Source organism: Vespa mandarinia, chromosome 14, assembly GCF_050613455.1.
Source record: "Vespa mandarinia isolate Hongniang chromosome 14, ASM5061345v1, whole genome shotgun sequence".
NCBI classification, from domain to species: Eukaryota; Metazoa; Arthropoda; class Insecta; order Hymenoptera; family Vespidae; genus Vespa; species Vespa mandarinia.
Genome location: NC_140823.1, coordinates 4095274 through 4116386, shown reverse-complemented (window position 1 = coordinate 4116386; position 21113 = coordinate 4095274). Strand labels below are relative to the sequence as shown.

Sequence of the window (21113 nt, the reverse complement as noted above, 5' to 3'; positions counted from 1 at the left end):
TGTGTTTTTCATTGTTTGTGTTCATCGTTTATGTTCATAATTAAATTAAAATCATTATTAAAAGATGAAAATTTTTAAATTGATAATATTAAAATTAAGCAAATATTAGTAATAGAAATTTTTTTAACGAAAGATTTTCCATTTGCTTTTTGATCTTAAATTATCAGAAACAAGATATATAAGATATTAATATAATTTTGCGAATGAAGTAATGAATCTCGTTGCACCTGATTATTATTAAGGATTAAATGAAACGATAGATCATACATAACGTGTTTGAGCTGGGTTTCATACGTCTTCAATGTCGGCCCTGGTAATATGCACTATATCCATAACTGCAAGCTGACGCTTTGGATCAATGCTACGAGCGTCGGCGCCGAAAAGCCTCGATCCGAATTCTGATGTGCGTTTCCAGAACAAACGATGGCAAATGAAAACTCAAATATTAACGTATTCGTTTTTTACCAAACTTTTACGCACCTTCTCTATTATTTTATCCTTATCTATAAACATTGTATGATTTACATATAAAGAAATCTATTATACTTTCTATTATAAATGACATGCAAATAATATAATGGCCACAAATAATATTTTAAGACATCTCAAACAAAACAATTTATTATTTGTAAAAAAAAAAAAAGAAAAAGAAAAAAACGATCCATAAGAAAGAATCGAAGAGAAGTTTAAAAATATTTAACTTGGATATTTGTATATCTGGAAATACGTCGAATCAGATAATTCAATATTTAGCATATTGATTAGATATTAGAAGATTATTATAGATATTTAGAGAAGAAAAATCTCAAAATAAAAAGAATCTCTTCAGATATTTCTATTGATATCTATAAATACATCGAATTTGAATGAGACATTTGGAACGCGTAACTGGATATTAGCGGATTATTATTGGGTAACACCCCTACAATTGAAAAAATTCGGATAAATCGGGACAAACATAAGGGACGATGTAAACGAGACGCAAGGACAATCGCATAAGTATACCCCGCAGTGCACGTGTTCCTTTGATCTGATTTTCTTGCTACTCTAACAATAGAAACAGAGAACCCCGCAAAAGGGGTCACGCCTCTGTCCGAAATTATGCGATTTTGTCATGGGGGTTTTACCGTTTCGATAGTTATTACATAGATTCGTTACAGTATCCCGTTAAATAGGACGACATCAATACCAACTTTTCACCTAATTTTAGTTACGATTTAAAGATCCATATTTTAGATCAATCAACGTACCTATATATATATATATAGGTATATATATATATATAAATATATATATATATATATTCAGGGATATATTTCAAAGAGATGAAAAAATGAAAATACATTTATTTATTTATTTTTTTTTTTTTTTCTTATTTATTTTCCTCGTAGATATTTTATTTCATTTACATACATATTTTGATATTCCTCTGATATTTTATTATTATATTTTACATCTATACAAATACGCGTTAAAGATGGTTCACTATTTTTTTTTCTTCTTTCATCTAATATTAATTGAAATAATTGTTCACGATTATTATAAATGGCGTTTCTATGGATATTTTATTAATATTATTGTTTATTTTTTCTTTTTTTTTTCTTTTTTTTCCATTTAATTCCGAAGCTTAGAAATAATTTTAAGTCATCTAAAAAATTGAACTAGTAAGTATAGACATGTGTTAAAAAAAAATAAAATTTTAATTAGAAATTACAGTTAATTAAGACTTGTTATTAAAGAAGAGAAATTTGTTTGTTAGCGCCGTTTACATATGGTGAACTATTGATTATATAAGTTGATAAAATAGTAACTGAAATATCCATACAGTAAATTAAATATTTACTGTAAGGAGAAATCAATTCCATGCTATCTAATCACAGATATTACTTGTACGCCTTAAGTACTAGACTGCAATCAATTATCTGCATATTTCCACAGTTTTAAATATATATGGCTATACCTATATATATATATATATATATATTTTTTTTTTATGCTATCTAATCCTTGCACTTTACATTACAGTAAGAAGTTTAAAACATTCATAACAAAAATATTTTATTTCACATCTCTCTCTCTCTCTCTCTTTCTCTCTCTTTCTCTCTCTCTCTCTCTTTCCTTATCGTTTCATATTTATTTCATTTATTATGGAAATCTTGTTTTAGAAGATTAATAACAAGATGTAAGAAAAAATATTACTGCAAGCATTTAAGCGCACAAGGATTTTTACATTCTAAATAAATATTTATAAATACATAAACGCAGTTATACGAAAACAATAACAAACTAATATAAGTTATATTTAATGACTTAAAAATACTTTAGATTCTTTTCTCTTTTCTTTTTTTACTGTTTTTACATTAATTACCATTCTAAACAATAACAATATAATGCAACAGAATGTAACACGACTGATATCTAATATAAATCATATACTTACGGAATTGTTTTAAAATTTAAAGGAAAAATTTTTATCGTAAGAAATTATTACATATATAATATATTTCTTTTTATATACGATAATTTTTCACTTTTACTTTGGTGCAATTAGGTGGGATTAAGTACTCATATGTTTTGCATGTAGTATTTAACATTCATCAATTTAAAATTAAGAGATATTGTTTATATATCAGATAATATTCATAAAAGTATAATATTCGTAAAAGTATAATATCTATTCGTTTAATGATATCTATTAAAAGTCATATAACATAAAACACATATAGAGTATTCAGAAAAATATAGAGTTAAAATTATTACTCCGTTTCCTTTTATCCTATTAAAATTTTCTAGAATTATTGATAAAATATATAGAATACAGATATTAAAGGAACTATTCGTTCTTTTTATCCTGTATGTCAAATCCAATAGTTACACTAGGGCTATCTGTTAAACTACTAGCCATAGTTAGGATCGGTTCTTTTTGAGTTTCTGTACATGAGGTAGAAGGATCTGACTTAGTTGAGCTTAATTTCCATTTCTCCAAATCTTTATCCGTCATTGCTGAGAAGGAGCTTTCTTTAGATTTGACAGATTTAAAACTGAAATTTGTATCAGATTTAGCAACAAAAGTTTTTGGCGTAGACACGCTTTGCGATCGTGAAAAATTCTTCCTTTTATGCCTGGTCTCTTTATTTCTGTGAGTTGGGCCTCTTTCTGCATTAGTAGTTTCCATTTTTTGCAATGTAAGTAATTTATTCTTATCCGTAGATGAACATGCACTGCTAGGCTCTTTAATTCTAACATCGTCGTCTGATATTTCCATACTCTCAACGCGAAATCTAAATAAACAATAAAATATTTATTATTTTTATTTCCTTCATGAATTTTCTAGGATAATTTTAGACGCATAATACTAACTTAATTAAATGGAACTTTTTCGAGTGTTACATGATTTTTAACATCACAGCAGGTAAATTAATAGATATGTTTGTGAACAAAAAAAAATATTCTGCATATAAAATTTGTTAGAGAATATTTACCTTCCTATTTTTTTATAACCAACAGTTGATTTTGTCGCATTAGGATTCTCTACTTGTTCGAATAACAATTTAACATCCTGCTTTTTCTGTGCTTCGGTTTGACGCAACGTTAATGTATGTTCTTCGTCGTCATCAACCGTATCAACAGGAAGATCATCCGATGAAACAACTGTCTTTTGAGTAGTACTCGTATAAGATGGACCTTTACGGATTTGACCATCTTCGTTGCTATAATAATCTGTATATGAAACACTACCACGACCTTCGTGATTCTCTTGATCTATATTCATACAAAAATCATTGAAATCAAGATCAAGACCCGGAGTTGTGGGAAATTTTGGGGCTCCACTGTACGATGGTGCTCTATGTATATAACATTAAGGATAATTTATTTATCCTATCCTGATAAAAAATTTATCTACGATATTTTAAATATAAATATTTACACATACTCACCCATCGTTACTGATTAAACTGATAGACATACTGCACTCTCCTGTTGATGTTGGTGCAGGTGATGATGGTTCGGAAGATAGAAATGATTGTGGTTCGCTACTCCATCCTGTACCTAAAGTTAATGTTATAAAAAATAATTATTCTTTTATGATAGACATTATAAAAATATATACTTACTATTTGGACTTGTGGGTGATGGTTGATTTCTGATGTCACAGGTATCTCCATCACCACAAGATTTGTATTGAATTGGAGTTGGTGTGATATACCTGTTACAAAAATATGTAGTGGCACAAATACATATTTAAATAAAATAAAATAGAATTATATATATATTATACATATATAATATATTAATACATAGTTAAAACAATGTAAGCAATAAAATGTGTATATAACTATAGAATATAAGAAATGCATTGTTATGATTAAATACATAATTGATATATAATGTTACATAATTCAATAAAATAATATATATAGATATGAAGTAACTTAAATAAAAATAAAAAAAATTCAATACTCACAAGGGTACATTATTTAATTTCTTACAGTACCTGACGGCTTCCAAGTCAGAAGATTGGTACTCGCGACTAATGCCTCCTACATTAAGATTCGGATTGACTGAGCCCCCAGGTGATGGATATTTTGGAGGTGAAGAAGCAGGAGTTCGAAACAAAGGTGCACTCGTCATCATTTCAAGAAATGAATCCAATTGACGCAAAGACAATGCATTATGGAGTGTTTCCAATGGTCTTATCGGAGGAACGCCGCCAAAACCTTCTATTGCTATTAAAAGTAAAAAAAGAAAATATTTCGTTATATATTTTATATCATATCTTTCATTACATATAGTATCAGTTTTCAAATATTAAGTAATATTGGAAAATATTTAATCAACAAATTGATAAGTACTTATCCTATTGTATTCTGTAGGAAAAACTTAATATACATTCTAGAGCACACAGTAATACTATTAAATAAAATTGTTCTTAAGATTATATATATAGTTAGTATATATATATATATATATATACATACATACATATATATATATATATATATATATATATATATATACTTACCAGCAACATGTTGCGGAATCATAGCATGTGATGGAATCATATCTTTAAGATTCGGAGCACTGGAAGATCCACTGATTACTGCAGTACTGAAGAGACTGTTTGCTGAGCCCGTCAATTTCTTGCTAACGTTATATCCCAGCAGCTTGAAATAACTCATCTGTCCGGAGATACTGTGACGGTGGCGCCTTGCTGTGCAGGTAGGGTCAGGTTGAATGATCGAAGGTCGTGTGTCTGGGGATGAGAAGGATCGTTGAGGCTGGAGTTGGGAAAATGGTGCACGTGGACACTTAGGCTCATGGTTATTTGATTTGCAATGAGAGGATTCATGGTAGTGACTATTGTTACTGTGAACATGACCATGCAGAATACCATTGTCTATCAAGTGCTGTGAGACATTTTGTTTTTTTGTATCAGAACAAGAATATCGCCTGCGATTCTGAGGACAATGGGATATGGAAGAACTATTGTTGCCAAGGTAATTATGAGGATCAGAATGAGATACTAGAACTTCTAAATTAAATCTTGTTATTATGTTTGGACATGAGTTTGATCTTCTCAATACATAAGAAATAGATTCCTCTGTTGGTGTTCTTTTCATTTCATTCAACATTGATAAATCCGTACCATGACTATCTCTTCTTAGATAGTGTCTTTGTGAAAAAATGCAATTACACTTGGATGGTGATTCAGTAGGAGATTGCGAATTAGACGTTTGTTTATCTGGTGAAATGGGAATTAAATAATGCTTTTTATATATTTTCTGATTAGAGTGAGATGCAAGATGGACTAAAGAACACGAAGGATTTAGAAACTGACCACGATTTTGTGCGAGACTATCGGTCGAAGAAATTATGTCACAACAAGAAGAACATTGTGATAGATTTGGCGATAAATTTTGCCATATATTAGCCAACGTATAACAGGAACAATTAAAGAATTTATGAGAAAGAGATCGTACAAAATAGGTCCTAAAGTTAGAACGTTCTAAAGGTGGAAGATCTCTGCTCTGTAAAATCAACTCGGAGACATTACAATTATAACAAAGACATCTCGTAGGGCAAGGTGATAAAGATCGTGACCGTTTAAAATCGTTAGTATTTTCAACTGGATTTGTAACATTAACAGTCGAAATTGTTGTTCCTATGGGACATAAATTATTATGAGAAGAGAGTGATAAAGAAGAAGAATTAACCATTGACGGAGATTCTGACATAGGATCAAAATCATTTGACTCACCATCCACTTTAATATTAGGTAGAATTATCTCTGTATGGAAACCTCCATGTGTTTTCTTGTTTTTCAATTGTTCCTGATTCACAGAAGAAAGATGATAGCTATCAAGATCTGACATTAATAGATCTTTCGGTGGAGATGGTGCACTTGTGTTTTTTTTGTAATTATAATTGATAGGTGAAGCTAAAGGAATATCATGTACGGTTATCAAAGGAGGTGAAATTGGGATGGAAGTTTGAACACAAGGAATAGGTAATTCTGGTGAGCTAATTGAGTGTGGTAAAGCTATAGGCTGTCCCAGGTACACAGGCACATTCAAAGTGTTTTTATAGTAATTTGAATGTTCTGTTTTTTCTTTTTTTTTGTTTTTGTTTTATACAGTTTTATTTTAATATAAATTTTTTGCATGATTGAAAATGAAATAATATTAATATGAAGTCATTAAATTTTATTATCAAGATTAGAGATGATGATGTTGCATTAGGACAAGGTACAAAGGAGGGAAAAAAGAAAGAAATAGACAATTAAAAACCCAGCACCAAAGAAGAAAGAGAGATAAGCATTACTGTTGGCAGCAGTCTTTATATATGTATATTTAAATTGATAATTAATAAAAGATATTGAAATTTTATATTTTTTATGTTTAGAAATAATTGAACTATTGATATTTGTCAAACAATTGAACTATTTAATATTTGAAAAATAATTGAACTATTTGATATCTTTTTTATAAGCATAAACAGTCGTAAATATTGTTTTCTTTTTTTTCTTTTTCTTTTTCTTTTTCTTTTATCAGAAGATTCACTGCCAAAATTAAAGTAAAAGAAACAGTAAGTGTAGTATGTGTGCATGTCAATATTATGACACATAAGAAATACGATAACCATGCAACCAGCAAGCCAACCAAACATCAATAGTTATAATCAATATAATATCTACTACCATTTAATTTATTTTATAAACAATTTTTTTTTTAACTATAATAAATAATGATTCGTATCAAATAGAGGATTGATAAATTATATAAATTTTTTTAATTTATGAGAAGATACATAAATTGACCCAATAATAAAAACACAATTGTTGATAAACAAAACGTTAGTGCAATTATGTTTGAGAAGAGATATTAAAAGGAGACACATGATAACAAAAATATAATTAGTAATAACAAAGACAGTAACAAGCAACAATTACGATTATGCATAAGAAAATGATAGCAGTTATTAGAAATTATTAGAAATTAAAAAAAGAAAAGAAAAGAAAAAGAGAAAAAAAAAAGAAAAAAAAACAGAAGAAAAATATTTTCTTCTTATTATAAGCGTTTTTTTTTTTTTTTTAATTATTTTCATTAAATTATATCATGCCGTGTACTGATGATGTCTATTCATTTTATATAATAGAGCTGTATTTTATGTAAATATAAAGCACCATGAATAAATATTATATGGTATAAAAGTTATAAATTAATTTAGGAATCATTAATGAAATTAGGAAAAAGGAATTAGGAAGACAACTACATGAACCACAACACACTATGCATGCATGGTTCAAGTAGTTGCCTAAATGAGTTAGTTGGCTTCCACGCGCACAACTATCACTGAGCAAAGAGTTATTTCGAACTGCTGCCTACTTATTCTGATAAAATTTATAAGTGAACAGCACCATACCACACATTAAGAGTTATACTATAGTTGTACTCTAATTAATAATGTAGAAGTTCTCATACTGAAAATCAAAATCTTATGTATACACACAATAAATATAGATGTTTCTAAATAAAATATATAACATAAATAAAAAAATAGTTGTTTTAAAACTTAAAAATAATTTATAATTTCTTTTTTATACGTGTACTTATTCCTATATATGGAAAATAAAAAATAATATGTTAAATTTTAATATAAATCTAATGGAAAATGAGAATGTGTGCATGTGTAATATATAGTAAGTATGTAAAAAAAAAAACACATGATATCATAGTAAATGTGAAATCAAAGTATGTAATAAAAAATAAATGAAAGTCCTTCTACAAGACGTTTAATGTAATTTCCTTTTGTTAAGACTACTGCATGAGATATTTTAAAATTAATTCTATTGTTTGCAAAACCTACCTGTATGTGCAAACATACATTTTTTTTTCTTTTTTTTTTTTTTTTTTTTTTTTTTGAACAACTTATGAATGTTCTATTTAAAGTAAATTATTTGTCATAAAATTAATAATGTCTAGCAGAAGATTCTTTTCTATTCTTAAATCTATTGTCTGTATGGCATATGATCTATATAATTATAAACAAAATAATACATAATCCACAAAAAGAATATAATATATTAAGGTAGACCATTAGAAATAAAACATTTTAATATTTAAATTATATTTGAATATGAAAAAAAAAATAACAGTTATATAAATTTCATTCATTTTATTTTCCATACTCAAATGTAAATTAAATATTAAAGTGTTTTATTTCTAATGATCCATCCTTATATACAACATATATTGATGGAAAATGAAATTGTTGTTCATTAAATGTTATAATGACTATACTAGTACTATACACAATGATTTACGAAGATAACGAGAGGAAGGTAAAATGACATACCTTCTTTGTTGACCGCGTCCAAGCTCTGATACTGCAGCTTGTCCGCAGCTACAAAATAAGACATAGGAACACACAAGACATTGTCACATCAATGTCAAAAAATGTTATATAATCCAAAAAAATAATTAAAAATAAACCTATTTTATTTAAATTCGTTTCGAAAAATTCCTGATATTTTTTCTTTTCAAATATTCGTTTTATATCGTTAAGAATAGAAATAAATCATCTCTGCCTAATATATCTAATCTATAATTTACGCGTACGATATACTATCTATTATTATTATTATTATAGAAATTGATTATTGATTATGTAGCATATATAAAATCAATATTGTAAAAAAATTGTTAATTTTATTGATACTTTATATAATGTTTTTTTAATGTCTTGATCATTATAATGAACTATTATAATAAAATCTATTTAATTGTAATAATTATAGAGACAATCGTATGATTTGAATTTTAAAATATCTATATATATAATATTTATAATATATATATATCACATTATTAAAAATACATAATTTACAAGAAATTTTCTCTAATTGATTTTAAATATAGACAACATGAGTACACACAAAATTTGTGATGTGCAAAAACACGAAAAATGTGTAACAATTAATATTCATGCAGTAGTTATATATCACAAATTCGTTAAATTTTTTTACCATTAAAAGAGCATCGCACTATTATTGTGATATGAATGAAAAATTGATTATTCAAATATCGGTAGAAAAAAATTTATAAAAATTAATCGTGAATATCCAATGTTATAAGACAAATTATACTGCAAGCATTATATTAAGAAAGCTTACCCTTTTCGGCCTTTTCTTGATGTTGATGATCATAACTTCGAGCACGTGGTTCCACCATAACACTTGCTTCTCTTTCACGTCTCTGTCTTTGACTAGCTGCTAATTGACTACCAAGTCTTGCGGCTTCATGGCCAGCGACTGTTCTTGAACTTTAAAAGAACAATCGTTATTTCAATTATAAACAATGATGAACATTTTCAAGAATAATCATTTATGTATATATAAATTAAAAAAAAAAACAGAAGAAAACCAACTTGATAATACGCATTACATGCCTAATCGGAATAGGTGCGGAACTTTGTAAAAATCCACTATCATACGGTTCATCCATCATATTAGGATCCAAGTCCATCATATCGATACCTCTACTAGTTGTAGGGCTACCTAACGTTGAATCTACGACATCATTTCCCACAGTAGGAGAAGTTTCCTTTAAATATTTAAAAAAAATTTTATGATTACTTATTCTGTAATGAAATATCTACCTTGAAAAATAAAGCACGAATTGACAGTTTTTATAAATTAATTCTTATAGTAATAGGATCTTATGAACATCCTATACATGAATTAAATAACATACAGTTTGTATTTGTGGATTTATTATTTCATCCTCTAGAATGCTTAATTCAGTGTCTTCCTCTTCTATGCGTGTACTGCATTGTGATACACTATCCTGTCCAGAGCCACCACTTTCTCCCTTAAATTAAAGCAGAAAAGATACGAAATTATATTGATACTTCTTTGATGATTTAAAAAAAAAAAGATAGATAGAGAGAGAGAGAGAAAGAGAGAGAGAGAGAAGAAAAAAAGCAATGCCATTTACCATGTTATGACTACTCTCATTGCGAGAATGTGGTCTAAACCCTGGTCCAGGTGGTAAATTTTTCTGAACACAACAATTAACACCAGGACTGAAATGTAGTTCAACGTGAAATCGTTCTTCTGAACTAGGATCTTTGGTTGGATCTTCATACAACATAACTACAATTTGTGACATGTAATTTAATTCAGAAACCATACTGACATACTCCATGGCTCTTCTCCATTGTTCATCTTTTACTACCTATTATTATAGGAAATAGAAAACATTTTATTTTTTTTATTAATATTATTTAAAAAATTTTATATGTATATATATATATATATATATATATATATATATATATATGTAATGGATGTTAATTTAACAGTGAAATATACATATACACAAACTTATTATTTAAGCATGCGTACGTATCACTTACATCAAGCAAGCCACCATAACGCAAGACGGTAAGCAAAGAGTGTACGTGACTTTCGCTTGTAAAATATAGTCTCGTACGTACGTGTCGACCAGGACTTGAAACACCATGGGAATATCTATAAACAATAGAAATTATTATAGAAAACTTAAATCAAAGTTATATAATAATTTTTATCAAAATTTTATATATATATTCTTTCATATACCTTGGATTTAATCTATTAACTGTTTCTTCTCCAGACTCCTCAATATTTCTCTGTAAATCAGCTCTTATTTTTTTTAAAAGAGGCGTACAAATACCTTGACCTATTGTAAGCTTTTCTTGGACAGTTAATCCATATTCCTATTACAAAAAAAAAAAAAGAAAAAAGAAAAAAAATGATTCAATATGTATTTGTAATAGTAATATATAATTAAAATAATATATATATATTTGAATAGTTACCTGAGGTATAACAATATCTGCAAGATATTTCGCATAAATATATAATTCTTCTGCATGATCAAATTGTAAGGTATGATTATTATGCTGTAAGTCATATTTAATGCAATCGTAAATATCTGGAATTTTGGATATATCAAATCTTTTGTTTTTTGTACAAAAGTCTTTTTCTATTTTTCCCCAACGACGTCCCATTAATTCCCACGTTTCTCCATGATAAAGTATTGCATCTGAAATAATAAAAATTATTTATCTTGGAAGCAATATTTATAAAAAAAAATGGAAGTGCATGTACCTTTTGTCTTCGGATCATCCTTTTTTATGCGTACAATATCCATAAGTTTTTGAATCAGTGCATGAACATGTTGACAACATTTAACAGGATTTTTAACAAAATCCATGGCTGCATTAATACTTAATGCATTTCCTGGATTAATTTGTTCTCGATCCTCACGAGTGAATTCTCTGTCTTGTTGTAATAATTCGTGTAAACGAGTTTTAACCCTGCAAAATATATTTTATTTATTAGTATGTGTATATTATATAAATGATAATATTATGAACTTACATATTTTGATATTTGCTACTATCACAATCGTTATCAAGCAGTCCATTTGTGTTTGCACTTTTAACCATTTGCACTAAAATTGGCGTAAGTTCACCCTCTAATGCAAGTAGTCCCTTTGCAAAAGCAGCTGCAGTCATCTGAACTCTTCCTTCATCACTAGCATATATCTTTAAATCATGACGAAATGTAGAATGAAGACGAAGTAAACCTAATCCTTGAGCTCCAGCATATTCACCTATATAAAATATGATTGATTCATTAATGATCATGCTTTCAATAAAATTGTTGTACATATATATATATTTTTTTTTTTCTTAATAATCATATTCATAGACAATGATCATATTTTTTATTTAATTACTGAAATATACTATAATTTGATAAAAACATGAGTTATGTAGTTAAATCATACACGAACCATTATGTTAAAAAAAAAATTGTATGTAACTAGTTCTAATAACAAATTTTGAAGTATGTCGATTTTTAAATATTATTATAAAATAATTAATTACATAAGAATGGTACACGTAATTTAGATGACCATATGTGAATAAAAACCAAATACTCTGTGTTATGGAAGGAAAGCATTTAGCATAGTTATATACTTCCATTATTAAAACACATAATGCTGAAAACAATGCCACGTAATAATAATATTTATCTTATTGTATAAATATTTTATTATAAAAAAATGAAAAACATATTCTTTATAAGAATATTCTATTGGTGGCATTGATTTTGCGGGAAGCTATTTCTAAGCATAACAATTATATGTAATATCTACATACAACTACAAACAAGCATGGGTACAGAATAAAAAGTTACCGTGATTTGGTAACATCTCTGTGTCTTCCTCTGAAATAATATTCAAAATTATCTATGAATCAATATTTGTATCATAGAAAAATATTATCTCTCATAATTAATAATGAAGGCATTAGAGTTATAGTAATTAATATATAATATTAAATATATATATATATATATTATATAAATATATTATATAATTTATATAAATAAAATATTATATAAATATATTATATATATTATATAAATATATATATATATTATATAATATATATAAATATATTATATATATATATATATATATTTAATAATGTTTTATGAATTGATATTAATGGTGAATATAGAAAAAAAAAGAAAAAAATCGATGTATAATATAACTACTGTTCATGTAAAAAAGTTAAATAATATAACTATGTACACACAACAAACTTTTTCAACATTTGCTTCAATCCAGTAATTCCATATTTATATGAGCATGTATGGCTAAAGTGCAGGAAAATAATAAAAATTCATAAATAATATTTTCGATATTATATATCCAACTTAATAAATAAGCATATATGATGAGCAAATGAATATACGATACGAACCACTAAGGTGTCTACCTTGACCACCAGGGTACATGCAGCGAAATATTCTTCCTAGTTCTTCGGCTTGAATACGTCCAGCTGGTGTTAATTCACCGCCCCATTTAAGTATTAGAACAAGAGATGGTTCTCCTAGTCGATCTAATATATATATAAAAAAAAAAAATTCGATTTATAAAGTAATATTGATGTTCTATTGATTATATAAGACGATATCAAAGAACTTAAATACGAACTATCTGTACTACAACACATAAAATTATTTCAATGTTTATATATCACTTTCTTAATAATATTTGATTATCTATGTTTTGATTATCTATACCATTTTCATAATCACGGACTTATGTAGAAGAGCATATAATGATTCTACCTAAGTGACATAATGAATAAAAGAAGCATACTATGATTGTTACCATCGTCGGAAGAACTTCCCCTTGGTCTTCCACGTGGTTGATACTTCATTTGTACTTTACGATTTATGCCAGAAAAATGACCATACCTACATAAACATTATATTATAAATTATAATTTCAAATAATGATTATTTAATCGAAATTCTTTGAATAGAAAAAAAAAGACAAATTTATACTATTGCTTACATTTCTAGTACACTTTTTAATTGTTCTAATTTTCCTTGCTTCTCTTCTAATTCAGGACCTGCTGCACGATGCTGTATTTCTGCTAACAAACTACGTGCAGTATCCAATATTTCTTGTAATTGTTTTGGTCGTTTCAATTTTACATGACCATGTTTGTAACCATCATACTTTGCAAATATTTCGAAAAACCTGTCAAATTTATTTGTTTATTGGTACTATTGATACAATGTTCGTGATAATATTATGATATACTTACTTAGGATGACGAACTTCTACTTTCATTTTTTGCTTTGGTGTTCTATCACCATGCCTTATGACTGCCACAACGCAACGTAATTCCATCCTAAAAAATTCAATATTTATTATACGTCTATATATTTATTGTCCATAAATATAATTAAAAATAGAATGTACATTTTGCCAAATGTAGTTGGTACTATAGGTGGATCATCTAACTGAAATGGCACACTCCATGGAATATGTAAAGTTGGTGCTAATTCTCTTAATATCATATTTCCCAATATCTTTGCACAATCATCATAATATTTATTGGAATTTTTTACAAAACTAAATCCATTAACATCACAAACAAATGACTGTCCATTTGCTCTATAAACATTACAATTATTATTATAAAAAAAAAATATAATGAAAAAATATTTATATGATAAAATATTTATTCGTATAAATACCTTAACAAATCAAAACCACAAACTGTTTGTTTAAAGGCCAAGCAAACTTTTCTACTTATTAATTTCTCAGCATTACTCAATATAACAGGATAACGAATTTCTTTGCCTTCTGAATCTCTTTCAACTTTACCATCTAATGCTGGACTTTTTCTAGCTTCTGCATGTGCATAATCAGGTCCAACAGTATATACTTTTACATCTGTACCATCAGTGGGCATAAAATCTTCATAAATATAAGAGCCTGTTTTCCGAACTCGAGATTCTGGAGAGTACACACTACTACGACTTCCTATCTACATTAAAATATATTAAATATTAATGAATTATTAATAGTATTATTTATAGTATTATAAATTAAATTACATCAAGATTGTTGAATTATATATATATATACGTACTTTTCTAAATAATCTTTGACTACCTCCACCAGCAGATGTTGGATAATAAATATAAATGTTATGATCTTCAGCTGATACAGGCTTCTCCACGAAAGGTTTGTTAAAAATAACCCCATTGACCTCAACATGATCCTCGGATTCAACTAACTCGTGATCTGGAAAGGGTTCTTTGTTTTTTGCATGTCAAAAACTGTATATTTACATATAAATACAATATAAATAATATTAATAATGCATAATAGTATAAAATAGGATAAAACAACAATGGTAACAACTTAAAAAGAAAAAATAAATTTAAACCATGTAAAAGTAAAATATAAGCGCTAGGTAAAATGTTACTCACGTTTCGGATCAGCAGAATCTCTATCTAATACAGCATACCGTGGAATTTCTATACCCTCACTTTCCAGTATAGCATAGACTCTTCTACGATCCTAAAGAATATAAATTCTATTAAAAGATTTTTTAAGAGAAATAGAATACATATGTTTATTATTATTCTTTATCAAATAATTTTATTTTTTATATTAAGTTTATATAATAGAATTTTATTTGAAGATAAGAGATTTTATAAAAATATATATTTACTTACTTGAATGTCATATTGCATTGGAAGATTATTAATTATGAAAGGATTTCGAAGATCAGCATAATTAATAGCTTTATCAAGAGGAAATCCTTTGCTATGAAAACTTATTAAACAATCAACTATGGGCCAATCTTCTACTGATTCCTATGAAATAAGAAACATATGATTTCACTTATATTTATGAAGATATGTTTTGAAAAATATGTAAATTAAAAAATATTACTTTTAAAATAACTTCTTCTGGAAATACAACAATCTTAATATATTCAAACTCTTCAAGTCGTGTTAAAATTTCTTTCATCGGTTTACTCTGAGATTTTTTAGCCATTGCACATATGCCAACCAGAACTTGTTTCCCTTCTCCTTCAAGATCAGTACCTCCCATACACGCATCATCATTACCACACCCTTCTGACAGTTCGGCCTATAACATAAAAATAAATATTTAGGATATTTTAATATACATATAGAAAAAATACTTAAATGTAAACTAAAAAATAAAAAAATACGTAAATATATGTATATGGATATATGTATGTGCATGTGGTGTGAAAAGCAAGCAACATTATTTAATAACATTTCAGCATAGCTTTATAAACAGAGAGTGGTTCTATTATATAAATATATTTAAAAACATAATATCTATACATTAATATAAATATTAATACATTGCTGATTGTACTACAAGCTTGTTTATTATTTGCCAATGCTACTGAAATAAATTTTCTATAAAGATTGTCTTAAACAGTGCTCACCCAGTACGCCTTTAGACAGGTCAAAAAGCTGGGTTCGTCACCAGTATTTTGATCGAGGCTAGTTTCATCATATCGTGGACTATTACTCATTCTATTATTTATTTTGATTATTCTTTTCCACTTAATTACATAAGAAATTTACAGGTTGATCACATGTGTTATTGCCTACATAAAAAGGAAAACATATGTCTGTCACAGAACACTATCTGCTTTCCTTTCAAACTTTCATGTGCATGTGCAATGATTAAAACATGCGATATTACTATGATCTAATGATTTATATTTTAGTATATGTTAAAATATTAATCTGATTAAATCATGTAAGTATTGATAATTTATAAATAAAACATATTTTAAGAACAAAATAGAAATATATTGAACTGAAGGACATAGAAGGTTACTAAACAAAATAAGAATTACTATAAGCTATATCAACTATATTTTATAATGTGTATATATATATATATATATATATATATATATATATATATATATATGTGTGTATATATATATACATATATATATATATATATATATATATATATATATCCTATTTTTTCATTTAAAAGTAAAAAAGTAAATATAAATAAGAATACCATTAAAATCAAACAATAATATATTATATATTAATAATATAGTAGTTTTGTTTAAAAATGGTCTTATTTATATGAATAATGTACTTCTTAACATTAGTATAATGCATTGATATGTGATTGAAATAAGCAGAATCTCATTATTAAATTGCATATTTGCAACCTACAAAACATTCATCGCAGTAACAGCAAGTATCCAAATCAGTAACATCTTGAATGCCTGATATTGATTCGGCATCTATTCCATGGTTGTAATAACGCCATTTTTTTAAACGCCACCAATCCTTTAGCCACGTCCATTCCATTATTTTTTATTCAGAAAAGCTTTTTCACCAATCCACAGATAATTTTCAAATATAGTATTTTTTTCCAAGAATAAGAATTTTATTTCTTGAAATGTTTGGATACTATTCAACAATTCTTACGTTGTTAAAAAACTTTTTTATATATTTGTAACACACACTTAAAATAAGTTATAATAAATTTGATACACATAGGTAGATTGAAATTGACGTGTATTGGAATGTTTTGTATATTAGCCAGAAATAAAAAAAAACCATATATAATAAGTATTAAATAATGAAACAATATTTATTTATAATAGTTTCAAAAGTAAATAGTTTCCACGTTTTAACAAATATAAAATTGATAATAAAAGATAGTTTACTTGGTTATTTACTCACTCACTATATGTATAGTTAGAACAGATCACTATCATATGACTTCATTCTTCTGAGAATTGAAGAAAGTTTTTGTATTTACTTTATACCTTTATCTATTTATTATTATCTTATTTCTTTTAATGATTTTATTTTATCAATCTTTAGTGTTATATTTAAATTTCAATTTTATATATGTCATTAAAAACAGTTATTTTTAAACTTAATTTAATCAATAAAAAATTTTCCTTGTTTTATCTATTAATTTAATATAATCTTTATAAGTTAAATATTACTTCATTTTAATGTAACTTTAAAAGTTGTATTAAAAGCATTCCATAAATTTTGTTTAATAGACATGATTGTAAATATAACCATGTTATAATTAAAACATTCGAACACTTCGATATTATTACGATTGTCGAGAAGTAGACGGTAGATCGTACGCGATCAATGTAGTACTAATCCATGATTCAGCTAATAACACTCTTACTATTACTATAGTTCTATTTATCATTAGATGGTAATGGTGTGTAAAATACAACAGAATGAATTATTATGTAAAATGATAGCAGATACAATTTGTAATTATACAGTTGAATACATATGGCAGATGCTTTATGAAAAGTATACTAATAATATTTTTTAATGAGATGAAGATATGTAACTCATTTCTTCTATTGTTTAATAAATGAAAAGAGCACAAGTACCAACGAAAGAAAAAGAAGTCAAATGATAATAGATATCAAGTATACTAGAAACATAAATCTTGGAAAAAATTATATTTATGTATTACTTATGATTATGAATTTATTTGTGTTACATTACACACATATAGATTAAAAGTTCTGGAAATTTCATTATGTGTTATTCACAATTCATGAAATGAACATACCGTTGAAATATTGCAGTCATCAAATCTCTGCATTACTAAACTCATAGATCTGTTTAATTTCATTTTAAAGTTTATAATCATTATAAGCTAATGAAGATTAAATAGTCATTTTATATCTAGTTTACTTATGAATCTTATCTATACTTCTCTTATAAGTAATTAGATAATATTTTTCGGTAAGAGATATCTCTTTATAGAAATGATAACATCGATATAATATTTTTATAGATTGAATGTTTCTAACAGACATTTAATATATTAAATAATTTCTAATCTTTTACAAGTACCGGGATATGTATATAAATGCTTTAAAATAACTGCCTTAGCAGGAAAACTTTAACTACATTGATACATGAATATTCTTCAAATAAGTAAATATGATAAAGGCTTTATCTATCTTTGCTAACTATACAAATATCATAAACCTTGGTTAGTAATTCAAAAGTACATAATACACACTGATAACAGAAAAAATAAAATGAGATATGTATTTTAACATGCCACTCTCAAAAACTGTGTATTATAATTAATTTAGTATATAACAGAAAAATAAAGTTACACGAATTATGATTTATATATATGTATGCTTTACTGTATTGAGATAGACAAAGTTAATGTTATGTATACATATATATATATATAAAATTTTGACTTTCTGAAACTAATAACATATAATTCTACAAGCAAATCAAATGAATTAGATAATATGTTACATTCTTTTTATAATACATAACATATATTAGTAGACATCACGCATTTAACAATTACAAGAGCAAATACATGTTATAAATAATGCAAATTTAAATTATAATCGAAATAAAAATCTCTACCATCATTATTAGCCAATATGGTTCTGCTTCATTATCAACAATATATACTTCAGGAAATACTTCAGAAGTTGAAATGATAGACATAGAAGGATTTATAGTTTCCATTGTAAGAATAAAGTTGAATATACAGTTATTCATACATATTATAGATCATACCTCAATTCATATAGATTTACTGTAAAAAAATATGTAATTCCAATTTGTTTATAAATTTAAATCTGTTGTTTTATTACAATGTTTAATATTACAATTAGTGCATGCATAGATAATAAGTTAATTAGAGATTTAATATAAAAATACCTAATAGAAACAAAAAAATAGATGATATCACTCAAAAAATATTGATAATATAATTGTAAAATCAATTCATTTAGTTTCTATGTTACTATTATTTGATAAATATATATATGATATTTGTACTGTATAGCAGTTTTCCATTAGTAAAATTTGATATCTTGATGATAATAACACTATGGAATACACTATGAAAATTTTTTTCAATGAATACTTTTTTATATAACACTATAATGAAAAAATATAAAGACTTCAACTAAAACCACGCATGAACATGCTATGCATAAAATAACCAAAAATACAAAGTGAGTAGTGGGTATTCTATTTTTGGGTGATTGGACACTCCCTAAGTGAACACTGTTCATTATGTTGTGAATTTTCGCTGTGTAACAAGCAATAAATAATAAAAAGATCTACATACATTAAAAAAAATATATTTTTATATAATGTTTGCTATAAGTGTTACATATAAATATGAAGATTACATTATTAAATTATCTCATGTTTTTACTCTTTGTAAGTATAAATATATTTTTACATAAATTAATTTACAAATTAGTATTATATAAGTTTTATTCTTTTTAATACCTATATACTGAAAAAACTGAATGCATAAAACATATTTTTAATAATTTAATACCAATCTAAGATGGCTGTTTATATATTTTTATCTTATATTTTCATATTGTATACTTATTTTAATCCTCAATAATAACAAATATATTTATTTATTTATTCATTTGATATTAAGATATTTTAATTTATAATCTTTAAACAAATAAATATAATAGTATAAGACTAAAAACACTGTGACATAAAAAAAAAAACATGAAATGCAAATAATAAACAAATTTATCTATTACATGCGCAACAATAAAAAACAAAATTCAACTATAGTAGTGATTAAAATAATCACATTTTTTCACAATAACTACATCATTTTTATTAAGTGAGATTATCTAAGTGAATATTAAAATTTAGTATATCATAATAATTATTGCTTACTCTTTTTGATGATCGATAAATAGAAGATGCAACAGGGCCAATAAGATTAGATTGTACAGAATTGATATCGCCTACATAAAATATAGGTCGGCTTGCACTCCGTAGACCCTATAAAAGAGTTATTGAAAAAAACATTATATTAATATTTTATTTTATGTTAAAAAGATATATATTTCACTGAAAAATTTGTATTGCAAATATATGTTAACATTTACTTGCCTGATAACCATGTTCCAATTCAGTGTAAGACATGTCAGATGAAGTTTCATTGATAAAAAAGACTGCACTACTTATCTTAGATAATTTAATTATCAAATAAGTACGTTAAACATCAACTAACTCGTTTTACTTATTTACCAAAGATTTTACAATATCTATTTCGTTCGTAGTGGGACCACCGGTATAACAATGGAATTGCCAATCAATGTGGATGCGTTCCACAATTAGGTTATGTTATACAAAATGTGTCTTTGTGATCACA

At 26.2% G+C, this 21113-nt stretch overlaps 1 protein-coding gene across 22 annotated transcripts; it reads right to left on the bottom strand.

Annotated features, from left to right (window-relative positions):
• Positions 1–2074: 2074 nt before the first annotated feature.
• l(1)G0196 (inositol hexakisphosphate and diphosphoinositol-pentakisphosphate kinase) lies at positions 2075–20992 on the bottom strand. 22 transcript variants are annotated; one of them, XM_035862820.2, is made up of 30 exons: positions 20852–20992; positions 20633–20740; positions 15825–16025; positions 15605–15745; positions 15356–15446; positions 15013–15179; positions 14615–14907; positions 14337–14531; positions 14179–14265; positions 13923–14111; positions 13725–13822; positions 13324–13461; positions 12752–12781; positions 11927–12161; positions 11654–11862; positions 11362–11588; positions 11123–11259; positions 10918–11032; positions 10497–10736; positions 10254–10370; positions 9928–10103; positions 9674–9822; positions 8857–8904; positions 6260–6610; positions 5024–5254; positions 4466–4727; positions 4116–4207; positions 3939–4050; positions 3483–3845; positions 2075–3281 (listed from the first exon to the last, which is right to left on the bottom strand). In XM_035862820.2, exons 1-30 carry the CDS (start codon positions 20882–20884, stop codon positions 2834–2836), a joined length of 5283 nt encoding a protein of 1760 aa, XP_035718713.2. In that variant the 5' UTR covers positions 20885–20992; the 3' UTR covers positions 2075–2833. The 22 variants fall into 22 exon arrangements, with proteins under 22 accessions (XP_035718713.2, XP_035718724.2, XP_085517429.1 ...); XM_035862831.2 differs by having other exon boundaries at positions 5024–5212; XM_085661303.1 differs by having other exon boundaries at positions 5024–6610.
• Positions 20993–21113: the final 121 nt, after the last annotated feature.